This window comes from Crocodylus siamensis, chromosome 11, assembly GCF_052110815.1.
Source record: "Crocodylus siamensis isolate JL-2025a chromosome 11, ASM5211081v1, whole genome shotgun sequence".
In the NCBI taxonomy this organism is placed as follows: Eukaryota; Metazoa; Chordata; order Crocodylia; family Crocodylidae; genus Crocodylus; species Crocodylus siamensis.
The window spans coordinates 37,674,731-37,694,989 of NC_143405.1; the positions used below are offsets into that span (position 1 = coordinate 37,674,731).

A 20,259-nucleotide genomic window follows, 5' to 3' on the forward strand; every position below is an offset into this window, starting at 1 on the left:
AATTAAAAGGAAAGAAAAAGGCATGACTGCGATCCACTATGCTGTTCAATTTTTATTTGAAACATGACGTTTATTTGCAACACTAGATTATTCATTGTTTTATTGATCTTCTGCACTGAAATGTTACCAAAGGTGGACTTTTTATTATTTTTTGAGGGCGGTCTGATTAAAAGCAAGACGTGCCTTCCTTGAATTATAGACATTTGCGGAGCATGTTGTTTTAATGGAGAGTTCTGGAGGCCAGAGTAGCAATCTTGTCAATTTCACGGCCAGCTGATATCGACAGGTCTCAGCTGACAGCTCACAGATTAACAAAGAACAAAGCTGAGGGAAATTGCTTTAATCAGACACACATCATAGCTGGCAAGCAAGAAAACTTGTTTGTCAGAAACATCTGCTACATCTAAGAGAATATACAGTAGGGCTAGTTAGCCATTCTCTCAAATGCATGGCACCCGATTAAAAAGAAGAGGTTGTAGGATAATATGAATAAATTTAAAAGCGACCTTTCTAGCACAAGAGTAACTTCCTGTGCTATAGCATCACCTGCCAGGATCTTATGAAGGGAAAGTTACTGGGTATTGTCAAACTACATTTAAAGAGACACTTCATTGGTGACAAAAACAAAGGTAGCAATTCCAATTTAGTTTTCATGTGTGCAGATGTTCAAGGGAAGGGCTACCAAGTAACTTCTTGGGGATTAACCTGGACAGGGGGATAGGGATGAATAACTAATTTCATTGAAAATTCTGAGCTCTATACAAAGCTTCAGTGATTGTGTTAATTTGTATTCGTTCTGTTCCACACACATCACCTAAAATGGGTAGCCAACTTGCAGTACACGTGTCTGTGTGGCACATCAGAGATCAGGGAGGGAACAGGCAGTGCAGCAGCTGATACAGCAACAAGCAAAAACAGAAGTAGATCAGGCAGGGAGCACAGAGCAAGGAATAGAAAGCAAAGCAGGAGATAAAGAAGAGAAGGGGATCTATGTGCCACTCAGTGAGCGTGAGGAACTGATTTGTGGCACCATCTGCTAAAAAGGTTGGCCCCACTGAAAAAAAACATTTTGAAAGTCACAAAATGAATATGGAAAATACAGTGACAGAACTAAAAATAAAAGACCATAATGGGTATGGAAACCTCTCAAATGTGGTTATGAATATTATAAATCAAATATAATAATAATATTAGAAGTAAAATATGGACAACATTCTTCATTGTCCAACCTGTCATTATTATGTGCACAAATTGTTTTAACCTAAAATAATGAAAAAACAAAACACTGATGGGAAAAAATGGTGTCTGCAAATGTATGTTGGGTATGTGGATGCCAAACTGTTTACACACCTGATCTTTAATTTTTGTAAGCACAAGTGATTGTGAAGACAGTTACAATAGAACAATTTACAAATGCTGACAATTTGGTTTTAAGCATTCTAGCATGAGGTCATAAAAGCAAATAAGATGCTCTATTACTGTATTTCTATATTGTGTTTGTTTTTTCTCCTCCACCTTTCAGTTATCAGATTTTATTACTTTGTTTTCTCTAATTTAAACTTTGTAACAAAGATGACCAATAGCATCACCTGGTGTTGCAGATGCATCCAAGATTTTTAAGACAAATGAACATAACTGTATATACAAAATCATCAGTAATGTGGATAAGGACACATTCTCAAATATTCCGCAACATCATTTAGCATCCTGATTAATGCTCATTAAGGTCTACAGAAAGATTCCTATTGGACCTCCTAAACAGAAGTGATGGCCTACTGGTTAGGATGCTAGCTTGACATATGAAAGACCTAGGTTCAATCGTCTCTGCTACTGATTTCTTCTGTGAGATTGCTTAAGTCACTTATCATACAAGTATATGAACAAGTTACCATAAGGAAAATTAGCATGTGAGCTTACAATGCACCAGTGACACCACTGTGACTTCAAACCCTGCACATTCCAACCCTGTCGTGTATGAGATGCAACTCACCCAATCCCTTAACTCATAGTAATTCTCTCATATAATTGTACCCTTAAGCTCTGTGTGCCCTAAATCCTCATCTGCAAACTGAGAAAAATAACATTTGCCTATCTCATAAAGAAGTTGTAAGGAAAAAGATTTGTGGTGTTCAGATGCTATGGTAACAAGAGCCATGTACGTACCAAAGATAAATGACAGGGATACTGTACTGAGCATTAGATCAGCTCTTTAAATTTTTTTGTATAATTATTAATGCTTTTGTTTAATAGAGACATTAAGGTACATCTATTTATTAATTTCCCTCTTTGACTTGCATGGAAAAGGTGCAGGCAAAGATGTAATCATACATTGATTATTTTCCTCTAACCACTATACCTCCCTACTGTTTCAGGCATTAACATATAATAATCATAGAAAGTTAGAGTTGAAAGAGACTTCAGGAGGTCATCCAGACCTACCCCCTGATCAAAGCAGGACCATCCCCCAGCTAGATCATCCCATGTGGACTCCTAGGGTATGTCCAGAAGAGAGTGCAAGATTGCGGCACGGGGAGAAAATTAGACCCCTGAATATCTAGGGGTCTAAAAAAGCTGAAGTTTAAAAAAGCAAGACAGGGCATGGTCCCAGACTGTGCTCTGAGTCAACTGGAGTCTTGGTCCTCCACAGAGACACTCTGGCTGCCAGGGCATCTCTATGGTTGGCCCCTTGCCCTGGTACTGAACACGCGGCCTGTCAGGCAGTGCAGCACCAAGGCTCCAGTGCTGTAAATAAGGGGTCGGGGGGCTGGAGAAGGAGACTATGGGGGGACTCCTACCAGCCCCGCCTGCTCCCCCAGCCCCGCCCCCCCGAGGCCCCCAGCCCCTGCTCTGCCCAGCCCCCCCAATCACTTCCCTCCTGCTCTGCTCAGTCCCAACCCTCCCCAGTCCCCCAAGTCCCCCCGATCACTTCTCTGCCCAGCCCCACCCCCTGCCTGCCCCACAAGCTCCCCCATCTCTGCATCCCCATACCAAAAAAACCCAACCCCCCTGGCACTTACCGGCAGTTGTAGCTGCTGTCTCTATCATTGGAGCCCTGCCCACACAGCACAGGGCAGAGGGACAGCCCCAGTGGCCCCAGCCTGGGCCCTCCTGCCCGCCCCTGCCCTATGCTGCTGGGGGGGGGGGCGCTCTGCCAGGAAGCCCCAGAGTCCCCCCAGCCCCTGCTTCTAGGGTAAGTAGAGGCTTTCTTTCTGAGGTTTTTGTGTTTGTTTGTTTTCGAAGTGCCGGTGCTTGGGGTTGGAGCGGCAGCCATGGGGCCTGGGGGTGAAAGTGGAGGATGGGGCCTGGCAGGGCAACCATTGGGGGGGGTCTGGGGGAGTCGGGGGTGGGGCAGCCATTGGGAGGGCTAAAGCAGCTGGTGGGGGATGGGGCCAGGTGAGGCAGCAATCAGGGTGCTGGGGTGGGGCATGTGGGCCTTGCGGGGGGGGGGGTAGCCCCTGTGCTGGCAGTAGTCCCTGTGTGGGGGCCATAACCCCTGTGGGAGGGCAGCAAAATATATATTCATGTTTCATGAATTCATAAAACATGCATTTAGAGTTCACTTTATTATTATGATAAAGACACTGGTAGGCTTCCACATTGCTTTAATACTGCAGATATAGCAATAAAACATTGCACAACTGATCACCATCTCTGTCTCACTCTCTCTCTTTATAGTGGTCTTTTGTTTTACTTGTGGAGGAACATAGATTTGGGAGTATTTTACAGACTGACTGTGGGATTTTTTTTTTTTTTCTTCAAATCAGGGATTTTTCAGTTTTCCAATAGTGAACACCAGACTTCCTGCTAGGGAGGCCAGTGGAAGGACCCTGCCTGCTCAGAGCTGGCACCTTGGACTCAGCTCTCAGCTGGCTGTGGCTGACCTTCTGGCCAAATGGGGCCAGGAGGACATGCTTTGACAGTTCAAACCAGGCCACTACACTCGCAACATCTGCTGGGCAATAGCTGCCCAGACAGTCCGGCAGGGGCACACATGGCAACAGTGCCACACAGAGGCCAGCGCTGCAGACCCAGCCCACTGGCAGCTGGCCCAGAGGGGCAGATGCCTCTACTGGCTGTGCAGTCCCCATCCACGCCTGGCAGGTGCACAGCAGGTCACAGCCAGGGAGCAGCTCCCACTGCCAGACTGCTGCAGTGGGCAGAGGGTGCAGGGAACTCTCAGGGCTGCTTCAGCAGTCCAGCTGGCACAAGGGGTTGTGTCCCCAGGTACCAACTGGCTGGGCCTCAGAAGCTCCTGAGAGCCAGTAGGCCAGAGCTACTTGCCAGGGCAGCTTTTTGTACTGCTGAGGACAGCACAGATGCTAGCCCTAGGCTCTAGCTCCCCCTGGCTGCAGTTCTGGGAGGAGCCAGGCAGGGTTATTTTGCCCCAAGTGGCACAATTTGCTCCTCAACTAAGTGCACTGAGGCAAAAAGCCCTGGCTCAAATTTGCACCACTTCTATTTGAGCTGCTGCAAGCGCACGTGCTTGCATGTGTGGACACGCACCTATAGAGCTTTTCATGCAAGAATTACAAATCTCTGTCCAAGACTAATAAATATTATAGGTCTCTATATTACAGAGAAGAAAACTGTATAGTAGAACAATTAAGTGATTTACCTAGAGCTACCTGATATCAGAATGGGAGGACTAAATTCATCGCGAACAAGGAGGCACAACTATCAACTTCATTAGCAGCTGGACTTACTTATGTCTGAGCACAACATTATTATTATGCCTTGTAGTCCACTCTGGTCTACAATGCTACTCTACTCTACTCTTCAGGACATGCTGCCTCCTCTGATATTTGCCTAGTATAGATTTGAATCAACTATTACAGAGAAAAGGTCTCAGGAACTTTCCTGACAATGCATACCTCACTACAGCTTTATTGCAGAAAGGAGGCAGTATATATATCCTTCCAGCCACCAACAATGGCAAAATTTTAATGCGACTAGCTTATACTAGTTTTATAAATTTTATTTACTAGCTTATACTAGTTGGATCATACAAACTTTCTTTACAGCTGTGTCTACTTATGGACTCCTCACCCTACCAGTAATATTTACTGATTGTTATGCATATTTTGTAAATTTAGGAGCATGTGGAAACCACATATAGCTGCTAGATTTTCTTAGAACTGCCTGTAAGACAAAAAGTTAACATGGACATATCACCTGTAAAGAATGGCCTGGTTTTCCTTCTATTAATTCTAATATGCATGAAAAATACCTTTGGTGGTTGAAATGGAATTAAGGTGGTAAACCCATATCCAGATCCCATCCTAGAAACATCTCTCCAGTATAATTTTAAGACAAGATTACACACATGTATATTGCATTTTTATCGAAGTCATGCCCAAACAAAGGTGGTACAACAAACAGAATTGGCACCCTAGTCAAATCCTGTGGGAGCAGGAAAGGGATGCCATTCCGAGTGGGAGAGGGAGGGTGGCCAATTCTGAGGGCAAGTGGCACAGGGGTGCACAGGTTCCAAGAACAGGGACCAGGGAGCACAGTAGTCTTACCCATGCCAAGAACTCATAAACAGCCCCAGGCTGTACTGCTGCTACTGCAGTTGCATGCTCTGCCTTACCCAGCTGTTATTCTTAAAGCAGCAGCAGGAGCCACCGCAGTGGGCTGCTTTGACTTCCCAGCATGGGTATGCTGCTGAGGTGTAGATTCTGTAGAGGTGGAGGGGAATTTGGCACCCCTCCTAACTTGGCACCTGGGGTGGATGTGCCTCTTACCCACCACCCTTAGTTACATTACTGCCAATCAGTCACTTTTCTAAGGATAAATCAATATTTGTTTAATGGGGGGAGGAAGAGGGAGGCAACATCAACTCAGCAGACATCCAATTACATCATAGCTCCCCAAAAATAGTAATATTCTTACACTGTAAAAATGTTAGAAAGAAAAGTTTAGGGAGAACAGTGCTCACAGGAGAGCACACAGACACACAAGCATGCTTTGTCATTTGATGCGGTCAAATTGCTGTCTCCTGCATAAGTAATACATAGCAGAGTGCTTAAAAGTGCAAGCCAATGCAAGTTACTTCCTTTTTCATTTTTATCTGAAGTTCATGTTCACCAGAAACTCTTGGTCTTCATGAAAACATACTGGAAAGCTTTGAAATATATTGCATCAGCGCTCCCTCTAGAGATCATTTTGAGTAATTTTTGTGCAATGTAAAATCTCATCTATTAGACGACTTCTTATACTGTTAACAAACCCAATGACAATAAGGTGTACACATTGATTAAAACTGTGTCCAATGATTCACAGAAATGTTCATATTCTCATGTTTTCACATTTTTCAGACTTGAATTTTCTGAACAGTTTAAAGCATTTTGTAATAAAAAGGTTAACAGCATGATTAAAGGTTAAATAATGACTCATCAAAGAGAGGATTTTAATGCAAAGTGAATTTGAGATATCTCATAGCAATTTTCAAACCAATGAACAACTGAACCAAACAGATATCTGTTTAAATTCTGTCCATCCTGGGATCAGTCTGCCACCATCACATGCTTTCAGTTTACTCCACAGCTTTCAACTATGTTTCCACATATTTCAAAGGATTTTTTCCCCTCCTCCTCCTTCCTGGAATGTGTGTACTAAATTAAGAAAAAACAAACAAACCCCTTTCTCTCATTCGTGCTTCTAGGAACAGCCTCAACACTATAATTGCTAACTGCATTTACATTTAAATTGGCACGCTGCATTCTAATTACAAATCACTTTAAGGCCTCTGCTTTTTTTCAGTTATAATGAAACTGAAACCCATACAGTTTGTGAAAATTGTATTAATTAATATTTTGGCCAATTTGCTTATAATTTCATAAGGAAATTTTTAAACCTTGATTTAAATTTCTGTTAAGACTGGCAATTAACTGTTTGTAGAGTAAACGACTCTATTCTTAAATGATAAAACATTTGGACTTCTCCAGCCCTAATGAAAATGAGTTTTAGATGCAGTTTACTTTGAGAGCAGAAGGACTTTAACCGGTCATACTTTGAATTGCTCTCTGTTCCATCTAGCAGTCCATACCAAAGAGTAAATACAAATTATTCTTAGCTATTTTGTAACCTCTTGCAGTCCAAACTCCTGGAAATAAACTATATACATCTGCAGAACATAAAAATATCACAACTTTTGCAACTATGTGACAAAGAGACATGACCAGAAATTTAATATGATCACAAAAACAGACTGCATTGAGAGTAGAAAAGTAAAAAGGAGCCAGATCTTAACGTGAACAGAATGTGAAAACATGAGGTAAATCAGGTTTCCATATCAAAAATCAATTTCTCAATGATCCATTCTTGTGCAACCAGAAGTCAAAACATTCACTTTTCCAAGTAAAAATATTTACTGGTAATGTCCATAAACCAGGAGAAAAGCAAGAGGGTTCTTTTCAGTGCAGTCCTTCCCTCCCATTTTATGACAAAGTGCAGTGATTAAGTTGTTGGCTTTAAAACACAGATGAGTTAAATTAAAAGAATTATAACAGGTTCCAGTGCCAAATCCTGAAATATACAGTATATTTTATTTAGCCACCCACAGTTTATTTAAAAAGGAAAACAGGAACTTCTGCATATCTGACTTTCACTGAGTCAGTGAAGGTCAGGCTTTTCCAGTGCAGAACAATACCATGATTTGAAGATACTATAGTATTCAACTGAAAGACCCTCATATGCCATAATTTACAAGGACACAAATGTTTCCTTTAATTGGGAAGCTACTGTAGAAGGATTATAAAAAAACCAAAAACCAAAACCCAGAAAACCAGGTCAATAAGAGAGATCTGCTTGTGACTGTATTTTCTCATGAAAGATATTAACTCTGACCATAGTCAGGATAGTCAACTGCTTTCTCTTCACTGCAAAAGGCCTGGCACCCAGAATAGATGCCTTTGACATTTACGATATTCATGAATAACACCGGTCTTTCCTTCTTTAGTTTTCTTTACACAAATAAATACATTTAAAATAAAATACAGATTAAAAGATTCCACAAATCCCAGCCTGCGGAAGAGAATAATTACAGTGCTTCAGTTCAATACGCAGAATAGAGAGAGGTAATTATTGTTTATATTTGTGATGTAGATAAGCAAGTCAAAATAACACAAATCCCCACTGTTTCTATCTGTGTGTAGCAACTCAACAAGAAATTCTTATCCAATTAATGGAAAAGAGAAAAGGCTAAGAAGATGTCGGCAACATCCAGACATTTTAATACTCTACTTTGCCTAATAAGGTAAACATGAGAACACTCATACAATGGCATCAAAAGCAAGAACTCCTCTAAAAATGCAACGATCTGCAACACAAATGCATGTAGCATCTGCAACATGCTGCACAGAGAAAGAATCTCCATTAAATCTATTGCCATACTGCAAGCTTAGGACATGCACAAAATCGAGATGCATTTGATCTTGAAATATAGACACAGGCCATGCGCTATATTTAGTCTGCATACTGAGATTAAACGGCAGTACTTGACCAGTTACAAAAGCACAAAAACAGCAGGATTAACATTAAGACCAAATTCTTCCCTAGGTATGGGACACAGATGATGCCTTGTTATAAGCAAGGATCCTAGTCTTCTGTGATTAAAAAAACCCCAAAACAAAAATCTGTGTTTTTCCATAGCAAGCTCCCCCCTCAATGCTGATCGTCTGAGGGGTCCTGGCGGCTGCCCCTGCACCTCACCACCTATTGGCCAAGAGGACTGTCCTTTAGGTGCCCTTGCCCCTTGGCATGAATCAGCAGAGAGATGTGGGGCCACATGACAGGCAGCCCTCTCAGCCAATCAGCAGCGAAGGGAGGAGTGGGCTTTCTTGCATGCCGACAGCTTCTCCCCCTAGTGGGCTACTGCAGTGGCTGAAGGAAGCACTGAAGGTGGCTCTCCCACTGGGGAGCCAGCATTTCATTTTCAGTAAGTTTTTTTCCCCTGGCCATTCTGAAGAGTCTCTGTAAGAATGCAAATACCACGTTTTTCACGGCAAATTGATTTCTAGGATCCCTGGTTATAAAGTAGAGGCATTTTATGGGTTAACAAGGAAGACAGCTGAGACAGAAGCAGATGAAATATCCCTAAAGAGCAAATTACTAATAGTCTGTTTATGGAAGACAGATTCAGATGCCAAATGAACTCACTGAGGACTGTAACTCAACATATGCAGTATGACAGGAAAACCTGAATCTTATTCTGCTTTGCCTCATCATTTTTCCTTCCCTTTTCCTATTAATCCCGTATTTTCCACCCCTGCTCTCGCAGCCACATTTAATTAACATATGTTAACTTTTGGCAAGACTTGCATCTGCCCCCCACTCCTTCTAAATCCATTTATCAAGGTAGATGCTTGTAAGCCTTACAATAACATTTTAGTATCAGATACAGCAGTGCCAGGGCCAACACCATAGCAGACATTTCTCTAGGGACCTTTGTTCAGCCACTGTCTGTCCCACTTCTAACTCTGCTCTGTGAACTGCCCTTTCATAAGAACCTTATTTCCCAGCATGCTTTTCTGGGGCTTGCCTTCAAGTATGCTAGAACCAGAACTCTACAGCCCCCATACCATTGTTTTGGGACAGATAATGGCTGGTTGCATCAGTTCTATTTCTAGCTACCAAATCCATGTTGGGAATCTATCTTTAGATGCATGTGGGCAGTTCATATTTACTTCAGTGGAATTATGTAACCATCCAAGGACAAATCTGAATCTTGACATGATGCTGAACATAGCTTGCAAAAAAATGTACCATATCCAATTAAGTGCCAATAGTAAAGAAATTATTGTTCCTTTAAACTGTTCTGTATGTTTGTCAGTGCCTAATACAGAATATGACTATTTCACAGAGTTGCATATAAAATTAGTGGGTTTACAGACATTATGAATGTTGAAAAATACAGCTGCTCAAAACAAATCAAATATTGTTGTGCAGCAAATTATGTAAATATGCATCATCAGCAGAGTCAGAAGATACAAAGCCTTAGGCAGAGCCCTACATTTCCAAACACCAATGATGTTCAGAGCCAGATCTTAACTTTGCACCAAGAGTTCAACTCCAAGATATGCATTCACCAACACTTTTAGAAGGCTACATTGGTACCATTATAGGAAAAACACAATTCACATTAGTTAGCACAGTCTATACGAAATCCTGATCATTGCCCATAACAAGAAAAAGTACAGCACACTGCAAGGTTTATGGCACTGTTTATTTTAATTCAAAATATATTATGCATTTTACATATTGTTTACACTTCCTATGAAATTTAAATGCTGGACACACCGCTAGGAGAAATGAAAACTTGGAGGAGAAAGAGCAGAAGGAAAATAACCAGACATTCCTAGCAAAAAAATTATGGCTGTGCCATCCTGATTATTTTTAAACTTTATGTAAACCAGAATCTCAGGTGTTTCCATAACCGTGTAAGTCTCATACACACCAGTGAGAGAAAGAGGAGGAGAAAGATGAAAAATACAGGTGTAGCACTCTGCACACTTAGCGACCCAGAGCTTCTCTGTTATCTTGAAGATGGACTACTAGACCCAGAAGGTGGACAACAGAACTGGTGGAGAACATTATCTTCCCTGCCAAGAAGGGCAAAAAAGGAGGGGAAAGAGAGAAAGATAGAGGAACAGAATCACAGGGAACAATATTAGGAGAATTAAGTGACAGTATTTAACAATAGTGTAGCCCATTTGTAAGCAACTGTTGATACCTCTGTTCACCCTCCCCTACCCCTTCCACCCACAAAATCTCTGAAACTAAGTACATGGTTGCAAGTGCTGGGCCTCATTTCAAGAAATGTTATACAATGCAAATAAAGAAGATAATGCAATCAAAGACTGACCCATGTTAAGGTTCAGGGTTACTATATCTGAGATGAAAAGTCATATCTAGGTACTTTTTAGAAGGAAAATGTCTACTTTTAACCATGAGAAAATTCTGTAACTATAAGCATTAACCTGGGAAGTCTTGCCTTTGATTACATCTTCTCTCTTAGGAAAAAATACTTCAGATCTTAAGAGTTTATGATTCAAACCATTGCTCAGTTCAAACCAAACATACTTTATTCATACAGTCCTCAGGTTAAATAAATCAAAGACCATGAGGGCTTCCATTATACATTTCCCTAACAATAAAAGGACTAGATGCATGATCTTGACAGTGACTTACATGCAGTAATATTGCTTACAGATACAGCTGCACTGTCTTTTCTTTAAAGCTAGATTGAACTCTGTCTCCAGAGTTGCCAGCATCATGAATAGTCCTGCAGACCAGAGGATATATATATAATTATTATATTAAAAAGCAATTTGGAATACCTACATCTGTAATGCTATATTGTACTCTATGGTGGGAGGAAGTAGAGGAAGGGATGCCGGCTTAGCAGGAAGCTTGCACGATGTCACTTCGTTACCAGTAACACCAGTGGCCATTTCCTTTAACTAAATAGCACGCTAAAGAAGAAGGATGGAAAGGAATAAAATGAAGGAAGGAAAAACAACAGAATCTAAGACAAATAGTAGCTCTCGTGATATTCTATCATTTTGCTTGTAAAAGGTTACATTACAGTTTTTCCACCTCTAGGATCCTGTAGATGTCGAGAAGAGAAACTGTAAGTATCATGTTATTTTAACTTCCTCTGTGAGTTAACATGAATTGAGACTGTATCATGGTACTTATGAAAATCTACTGCCTTTGAAAACTCTTATGACAGTATGCAGTTTGGCTGACTCTTTGGTTCTGTCTGAAACTGCCATATTCATCTTGGAAGCCATGAAAAACATGAAAATCTATTCTAGTTCATGAGAGCCACATCATTTTTTGTCATAATGTTCATTTTGGAAAAATATGGTGAGGTATTTAAAATGAACATTTAAAAATGAGAGCTAACAAGTCAGTTCCTGTTTACCTGGACTTCAAATACCTCCCAACAACTGCTGCTGTTCTGTGAAATGTCAGTAAACGATCATAATCATTCAACAAACTCTCAGACACTTAAGTCATCTGATTACAGCTGTACCTTTGGCTAGAAAACCACCAAAGGGTCTTTCACTAGTATGCCACAGAGTTGGGAGGGGGTAGAGGGTGGTCTCCAAAAGACAGGACACTAGGACCAAAAAATGTTTTTATGAAATGTATAAGAAGAATTTTTTGAATGTTAACCAAGCCTAGGACACACCACTTTTCTGTAGAATAAAGTAAATGACCCTAGGGCTGGAAAAGTCATTTTCACCTGCAAAAATGAGCATTCTTCACCTTTAAAACCCTAAGAAACACAGATTTTCCTTGATTGTGCCAACTTTCATAAGGCTCTTGGTAAAACTCATGGGTAGAGAGAAACCTTCTGTCTACACAGACAGAGCAAATGGATTGCTATTTGATTTACTGTTAAATGGTGAATCTGCACATTAACCAGATACTTGGCTAAATCGGTTACCACTGACACAGGGAAACAGGATAAACAGAATCAATCCTGCTATTTTTGATATAGTACTACACTGTCTTTTATACAGTGTTTTTAAAGCCACTAGTCAACATTGGTTGTTAAAAAGTAAAGTTTCTGCATTAAATTTCAAAATAAATACAGTATTTTCAGAATAATATTTTTACCTCATAGAGGTGTTGCTTAAACATTATGCAAGTAGACTGCAAGAAAATGATGGGGTTTCTTTGGTACTATAACATCCTTTGCAATATCTTTTTGTTTTCACAGGCATCACTGGGAAAAAAAAGAAAAAAGAAAAATCTCCAGTTTCAAGATTTTAGAAATGATCTTTGGACATGACAAGGGCATCTGATTTGAAAATGTCAGTGATGAAAGCTGACATGGGTGGATGGGTAGGTGGAAAGGAGCAGTGTGGGTGGGAACTGTCATTTCATGTACAATAAAACAAGTCAGTCACACACATATGAAGAAACACTAGAGCAAAATGGAATTTAGTCTTGCAAATAGTTACTTTTTAAAAGTCTTCAAATATGATCAATAACCAAATCTCTCCCCTAGTTTTAGTGATGGCTACATGATATATTTTTCTATATATACACATATACATACAGACAGACATATACACACACTTATATAAACACATATACATATATACTGTACATGCATACACATACACACACACACACACACACACTCATATTATGCAGACAATGTAGATGTGTATATCCATGAATATTTCCCCCACACTTTTTCCCACACTTCCTCTCTATTCACTACCAGCCACTGCAGTTGAAATATTGATTACATGTACAGAAGCACAAGCACTGACAGCTGTGATATGAAAATTAAATAATTACATCCTACAGACTAGAGAATCCTTCCTTTTACCAGGACAGATTGGTTAATTTGTCCTCAACTTGTTAGGCTGCACATTTCAGGATCAAGTTCAGCAATGGCAGAAAGTCATGTAAACTGAGAGGCATAGCTATATGCTCCAATTTAGCTGCTAGCTAATAGTTAAAGTGAGTATAAATTATAACTATTAGGTGTTTAGCTCTGGTAATAGCAGACTGAACTCCCAAGTTAAGCCAGTTTAACCTGCTTACAGTGGGGCTAAATTTGACACTGGAAATTTTGGGAACAGCATGCTTTCCCTAAAGCAAGGGATAGACTATGTTAGCTTGGATCCTTTTTATTTAATTTTATTGACATTGCTCCAGTTTTCACTGTAGTACACTCATTAATTGTTTCTCTTTCAAAGCAAATTTCACTTTATTTAATTTTATTGACATTCTTCCCTTTTACCTTCTTAGTGTGAACACTGCACTCTTTTTGCCCACTCAGCTGATGATAACTTCAAATACCACCACTTGTTATACCCAGCCACTTCCATATGACATACAATTTGCACTCGGATTATCACTGATGAAAGTGGGGCAGGGCCTTCCTTTGTGCCATTTCTGGAAAACTGAAATATTGGCGCAGTTGCTGTGCAGTGAATTGTTACACCTAATACTTAAATCTATTTCTTAGAAAGAACAAGGGCCTGAGGAATATAAACTAAACATGAGAGACAAGCAGCTAGGTGGAGCTGACATGATGTATCAGTTTACTATAATTTCTCTTTTATATATTAAAAAAATTAAGAATAGCATCTTGTATTATCACAATGTCTGCTGAACAGTGTAAAATGAGCAAGCAAGAAATTACTGCAATAGCTCCAGTTATTAAAAATGCATTATTTCCTTATTAACAATTCAAAACAGATGCCAAGGATCATCTCTGCTAGAAATAAAACTGCTGGAGTGAGCAATTAGCTAAAAGCAGATCAGAAATGCTCCAGTTTTCACTGTAGTACACTCATTAATTGTTTCTCTTTCAAAGCAAATTTCACTTTATATTCTGGGCTACAAAATTAATTCCTTTGCATATTTTCTAAATAAAGCTGAAAACCTAAAATTAGAATTAAGCAACCATTCTGAGACTCTTCCATTTCCAATCATTTCCATTAATAACAAACAAATGGAAAGATTTACAGCTATATTAAATTACAAATGGTCGGCTCAATGTTATAAATTAGAGGTCAGTAATATTTGGGCTGGAGTGCTAAAAACAACTCAGCCTCAACCCAGGCCTCAATTTAGTGCACCCGAGGCACATAGAGGGGAGCTGTGAAGGGCCCGATCCTCATTGCTGGTGGTGGTGCACACATGCCTCTGTGCAGATGGCAAGGGGTGGCCAGGGTTGCACTGCCTCAGCGCCTTGCCCACTGTGCAGGTACAGCCACTTCCACCACAGAGCCAATGCTGGAGCTCCAGACTTGGTGTAGTTGTTTGCAGCCTGCCTGCCGCTCGCTGCAGCTGCCCAGAGCCTGAGCCAGTTGTGGCAGCCTGCCGGGAGACTGGAGATGGCTGTGCCAGGTTCCATAGTAGCGGTGGCTGCATGCATGCCTCAGGGTGCATGGCTGGGAAGGGGCCTGGGGCAACGCAACCCTGGCCTTTCCCCTGCCATCCACACCAAGGCATGTGTCCAGCCACTGCTACCATGGAGTCCCGCTGAAACCTGGTGCAGCTGTTTACAGCATCCTGGCTGCCAGCTACAGCTAACTTGGGCTCTAGGCAGCTGCAGCAGGTGGGGGGCAGGCTGCAAATAGCTGCACTGCAGTCCAGAATCCCAGCACTGGCAGGACTGCATGAGTGCCACAGGGTGCACAGTGTGCAAGGCACTACAGTTGCGCTGCCCTGGGCCCCTTTCCAGCTGTGTGCCCTGTGGCATGCATGCCACTGCCACTACCATGGAGCCCAGTCAGGGCTCTTGAGCTGTGAGCAGCTCAGGCTTCATGGCTGCCCAGAGCCTGAGCTGGCTGTTGGGTGCTGTGTGTGTGCCGGGGCCCTGTTGTAAATGCTCCAGAAACTGAACTTCCATTAATGTCAGGGTCTTGTCATGTTGTAATTTTGGGTGGCTCCTGGAGCACTTAACATCTAGACTGTCCACCCACTAGCACCTGGAACTAGTTTTAAGTACTCATTATGTGGCTCAAAGTCACACCACTCCGAAGTAGCGTTCTCTCTGATGCTTGTTACCAAGCCATGGGCAACTGGTGCCTCCTGAGTCGGGGGGGAGGTGCCAGATTGCCAACAGGGGTGGGGGGAGTCCTCCAGCTGCTGACTACCAACCGGGGGAGCAGCTGATCACCAACTAGGGGAAACCAGCAGCAAAACTGGAAGTGCACTTCTGCTGGCACTTCCGGTTTTGTGCCTGACGCTTCCAGGGGGTGTACGGCTGATCTCAGGGTGTGCACATGCACCCAGTACACATTGCCAACCCACCACAACTTACCCGAAGGTGCAGTGCATCTCCACTCTATGCTACACCTTACTGTGAACACCTCACCTGCCCCTTCCCTCCCCACTGGCCTGGATCTCAGGGTCAATGACACCCAGCAGTCCAATTTCCCATTCGCAGCTCCTCCATCCCTTCTGCCACTTACTTGTGGCTGCCCATACTGTCCGTCTCAGAGGAGCAGGCAGGGAGTGTTAACCTGCCTGCCCAGCCCCCACTGCTGCTGCTCTCTGGACCAGGCTCACCCTGGAGAAAAGCAGCAGCCAAACAGCAACAAGGAGCAGCCTGGGGTAGGGGTGGGGAGCCCAGAATGGAAAGCTGGGGATTCTTACTTCTCAGTCCTCCAGGCTGCTGCTGGCTTGAACATGCAACTGCTCCAAAGCTAGCACTAACACTTATCAACACTTGTTGGAGAGCATCAGGTGCTAGGCAAACAACTATTCACCAAAGCACCCCAGGGGAAAATGAGGAGCAAAGGTCATAAACTCCTAAAAGGAGGTTTCAGACTGAATATAAGGAAAAACTTTTTCACAGTTCATGTGACTAGACTTGGAATTGACTCCCAGCATGGGTGGTGCAGGCACCTATCTTGGAGATCTTCAAAAGAAGACTGGACGCACACCTTGCTGGGGTTATTTGACCCCAGCAGTCTTTGCTGCGCAGAGCAGGGGGGCTAGATCTGATGAACTCGTAGGGTCCCTTCCAGCCCTGAACTGTGAAACTGTGCACTGCTCACAGGGTAATGTATAACAAGACCTTCAGGGAGGGTTTCACATGCAGAGCACTTTAATGATCAGGCCTGTAGTTTGCACTCTATTTACTGAATAAACTGGTTGTTTATATGTGTGTATGGCCTTATAATTTAGTATGCTCAGAAGCAACATCTACAGCAATTAATTACTTAAGGTTAGACTATAATATCCCAATTTATGAGGATCAATATGGGACCACTCACATAGCTGTACTCATTGATGTGTGTCAAGGGATCAGATTCTAGTCCTTAATCCAACTCTGGAATAGAGTGAGGTGTTCTGGTACAACTAAGCATGGATTCTATTTCCCACTGAGGAGCCATGGAAAGGCATTGGCTCTCAGACAACCCCTTGGCCTCCAGCTTGCTACCACCTTTTGAGAGACAACACGATCCTCACCCATTCAGTTTAGCTGGCTCGTATGCTGGGGGATGGGACAAGGCTCTAACTAATGTCCAGCCTTTCCCTATTTCCAAACAGTGAGATACGAATACAGGAAAGGCACTGCTGTGCTGCAAAGCATGTACTTGTACTCCTGCCAGGCTTAGAACTGTAACCCACTATACAGGAAACTTCAAAAAAAAGTAGACAAGCACAGTAAGAGCAATCAAAGACACTCAGAGCTGGCCTAACTCTAGTCCCATTCACACAGTGGGAATAAATTCCTTGGCCTAAATCAGCAACTGGTGTAAACCCTCTAGCTCCACTGACTCCAATTAAGTGATAACAAATTATAAAATTGAGGATCTGTTCCTACAAAAGCTTAAATGGAAGTGGGATCAAGCCAATGCTAAGTACTTTTGTATGCACCACAGTATCTTTTAAAAGACTGTTTTGAGCTCTATCAATTTTACATGTTAAGTATCATCCTATTAATACATTAAATTTGATTTTATATGTTTTTCTTGCTGCTCATTTACAGTGACTGAAATTGAAAACAGTTCATTGAAATCTTCTCAGTGACCTTTAGTCTTTAGTATGCAGGATCAAAAAGTAGTAGAAAAATACATGATAAAGTCTGTTATACTATATGCTTTATTATACAAAAACTTTAAATTAGGTTAAGCAAAATATCTAAGGGATTGAAAAAAAACATGACATTTCGATACCTATTTATCAGAATAGAAAAGCCAAGGTAAAATCATCAATAGTATTAATTCTACTAATAATTTGACCTTGGTTCAAGACATTCAAGCAAGCCAGAACTAAAGTATATGTGGTTTACCTATCTCCTCCCTTTTAGAAGGGCTTCCTCTCTGGAGGAAATCAATTTAGAGCAAATGATAATTAAAACTTAAGCAGAAATGCTCTACTCAAGCCCTACTCAGCACTGGGTGAGTCCACTAATGGACATTTACAGCTGGATTAAAGTCACCACTGCCAAACAGTTTGCTCAAGAATCCTGATGTAAAGAAGCCAACACAAGGAAAAGATGGATGGATGCTGAAAAGATGAAGAGTCCAACATATGCATGGTCAGGGACAACATGAGCATGAAATACAGCAAGAAGAAGAATATGTTTGTGCATTTACAGATTTAGGATTCATTGCTGGTGTTCTTCTTTCCTTAACACCATATAAGGCAAGTTGAGGACTTTACAGCACCACACTTACAATATTTTGGCAAATATGTTATTCATGAGCTGGCAATTGTCACTGAAACTATTTTGAAAGTAAAAGTGAAATAAAATAAAGACATACTGCCCAAGGCATGCACCGTTTCTTAATAATTCCTGTGCCTAATTATTTAGGTGATTTGTAGTATTTTTATTTATTTATTTATTTATTTTTATAAAAGGCCATTATAATAACTCACTGCTTGTACAATTTCCTACTTGGGGTGTATATTATATACTGTCCATATTTCATTAAACAAAATTGCAAAGCATTCAATAAATTCATTTATACTAACTGTACAGTGTATTATGCAATCCAGGCTCTTAAACTCTGAACAGCCATGTATTTGTGGATTATTTTACATTAAACAACACAGCATTCAGAGATAGGGAGGTTAATGCCTCTCTGAATAGCACTACCCTATATCATATGAACAGAATGAAATGCCTTAACGTTTACTCTGTGAACAATATCCAGCATTGTTTGTTCTTCCTTCTTTCAAGGATTCTAAGGAGACTTGCTCCCTAAGAGAGAACAAAGAGACAAACCCATCCTACTGGATGTAAAGTTTCTTAAATATAATTTTCTTCTAATGTTGTGCGACTTTTATTTTTACATTAACTGATTAGCATTTTGTTATATTAATTTATAAAACAAGGCCTATCTTTAAAAAATAAGAAGTGGGTGGACCATATCTACTCTTACCTGTACTCTGAGTGTGTGGCAGGGACAGTTAGCTGGGTATGGTACAATGGAGCTGGACAGCAAAACTGGTGCAGAGTATTTATAGACCTACGACACAAGGAAAAACACAAAGTCAAAACACCAAGTGTTTAGAAAGGGGCTTTTTAGGGAAAGATAGAGATTACTAAGTATATGTGAAACTTGTCATAAGTTTGAAATAAATTTGTAATAGTACAACTATCAACTCTGATTCCCAGAAAATCAAGGGGAATAGTCCCATGCTTTAGAGATACAAATCAAGAATGAGGCTGATGAACTACTCCAATGAAGATAAAAAATTTAGTTGCAAAAAATTAAATAAAATAAAGATGCCAATTTCTGACTTTGTCTTTGCCTTGTCACATGGTACAATAGAAGCAAAGTTAATAAAAGTTAAGGGTTTAAATTCCTGCAGAATAAAGTGAAAATTTTGCAAGTTACTCTGCACCAGTCATGTTGTTTCTCTTGCTAATTGCACTACATATAGTGCTTACAAGCAAGAGGAGGAAAATGGGATGTATGTGCAAATAACCTCTCTATCTCTAGGCCCAGCCATTATAAACAAGCTATCATTCTGCTTTGGTAAGTCTAAAAGTCTTGTAATTTACTGCACATAGGTGACACCTGACTTTATTTAGGGTAGAAACTAAAAGAAAAAAGGTAGAAATTTTTTTTACAATTCAACAGAAAATGGATGCTGCATTTCAGATGTTTTTACTGCTCAGACTATCCATAACTAATACCACATAAAATACCAACAAAAAGAGAGATGGAGGACAACACAAGATGCTACAGCCAAAGAAACAATTTATAATGATGCAAGGCAGAGCATTGCTATATTTTTTTTTATATCAAGATAGCATTAAACAGTTTAAAACTACCAAAAAAAAATAATGAAAAGCCAAGCCAGTCTTTCATAACTCTTGCCGCATCTACATTGAGATGTGCCTACTAAAATCATATTCTTCACCAGTTTACTTAAACATAAAAATTATCCATGGCTAGTTAAAATATAGATCATTCTGGTCTTAATTTATTTTGCTCACAGTGTTCTTCCAAGCATTTCAAAAGGATTTTTTTAAAGCTCCCTGTGTTTAAAGAGAGTCCTATGAGGTCATCCTCTTATAAGATCAAAAGCAGCAGTTAAACACAAAAAATGCCAGTCTTTCTTCAGATAGGAGTCAGGTACTAATCCGTTAAAAATGAAGGTCAGCTTGCTCTGATTCCTGTTGCCAATAGTCGTATCAGCAATTGGAAGGCCAAGATGAGTGAGTTTTTCCATTTAAAGGCAACAATTGATGGTCACTCTTAAAAGTACTCGACCCCTTGGGCAACCGAGAGACACATCAATCAAAACAAC

General features: G+C 40.9%; 1 protein-coding gene and 1 long non-coding RNA gene across 9 annotated transcripts in view; one reads left to right on the top strand and one right to left on the bottom strand.

Annotated features, from left to right (window-relative positions):
• LOC149855749 (uncharacterized) overlaps positions 1-15,019 on the top strand; it is a 70,222-nt gene extending 55,203 nt beyond the window's left edge. Inside the window, exon 3 of the long non-coding RNA XR_016438590.1 lies at positions 12,734-15,019. This is a non-coding gene — a long non-coding RNA (uncharacterized LOC149855749). The remainder of the gene's footprint in view (positions 1-12,733) is intronic.
• IQSEC1 (IQ motif and Sec7 domain ArfGEF 1) overlaps positions 1-20,259 on the bottom strand; it is a 684,223-nt gene that overhangs the window by 287,842 nt on the left and 376,122 nt on the right. For 4 of the 8 annotated variants that reach the window (XM_090022967.1, XM_090022968.1, XM_090022973.1 and 1 more), the window contains one exon: positions 18,882-18,968. The exons of the other annotated variants lie outside the window; for them this stretch is intronic. In XM_090022967.1, coding sequence (XP_089879093.1) covers positions 18,882-18,968 — 87 coding nt within the window. The remainder of the gene's footprint in view (positions 1-18,881; positions 18,969-20,259) is intronic. 8 annotated transcript variants of the gene reach the window in all.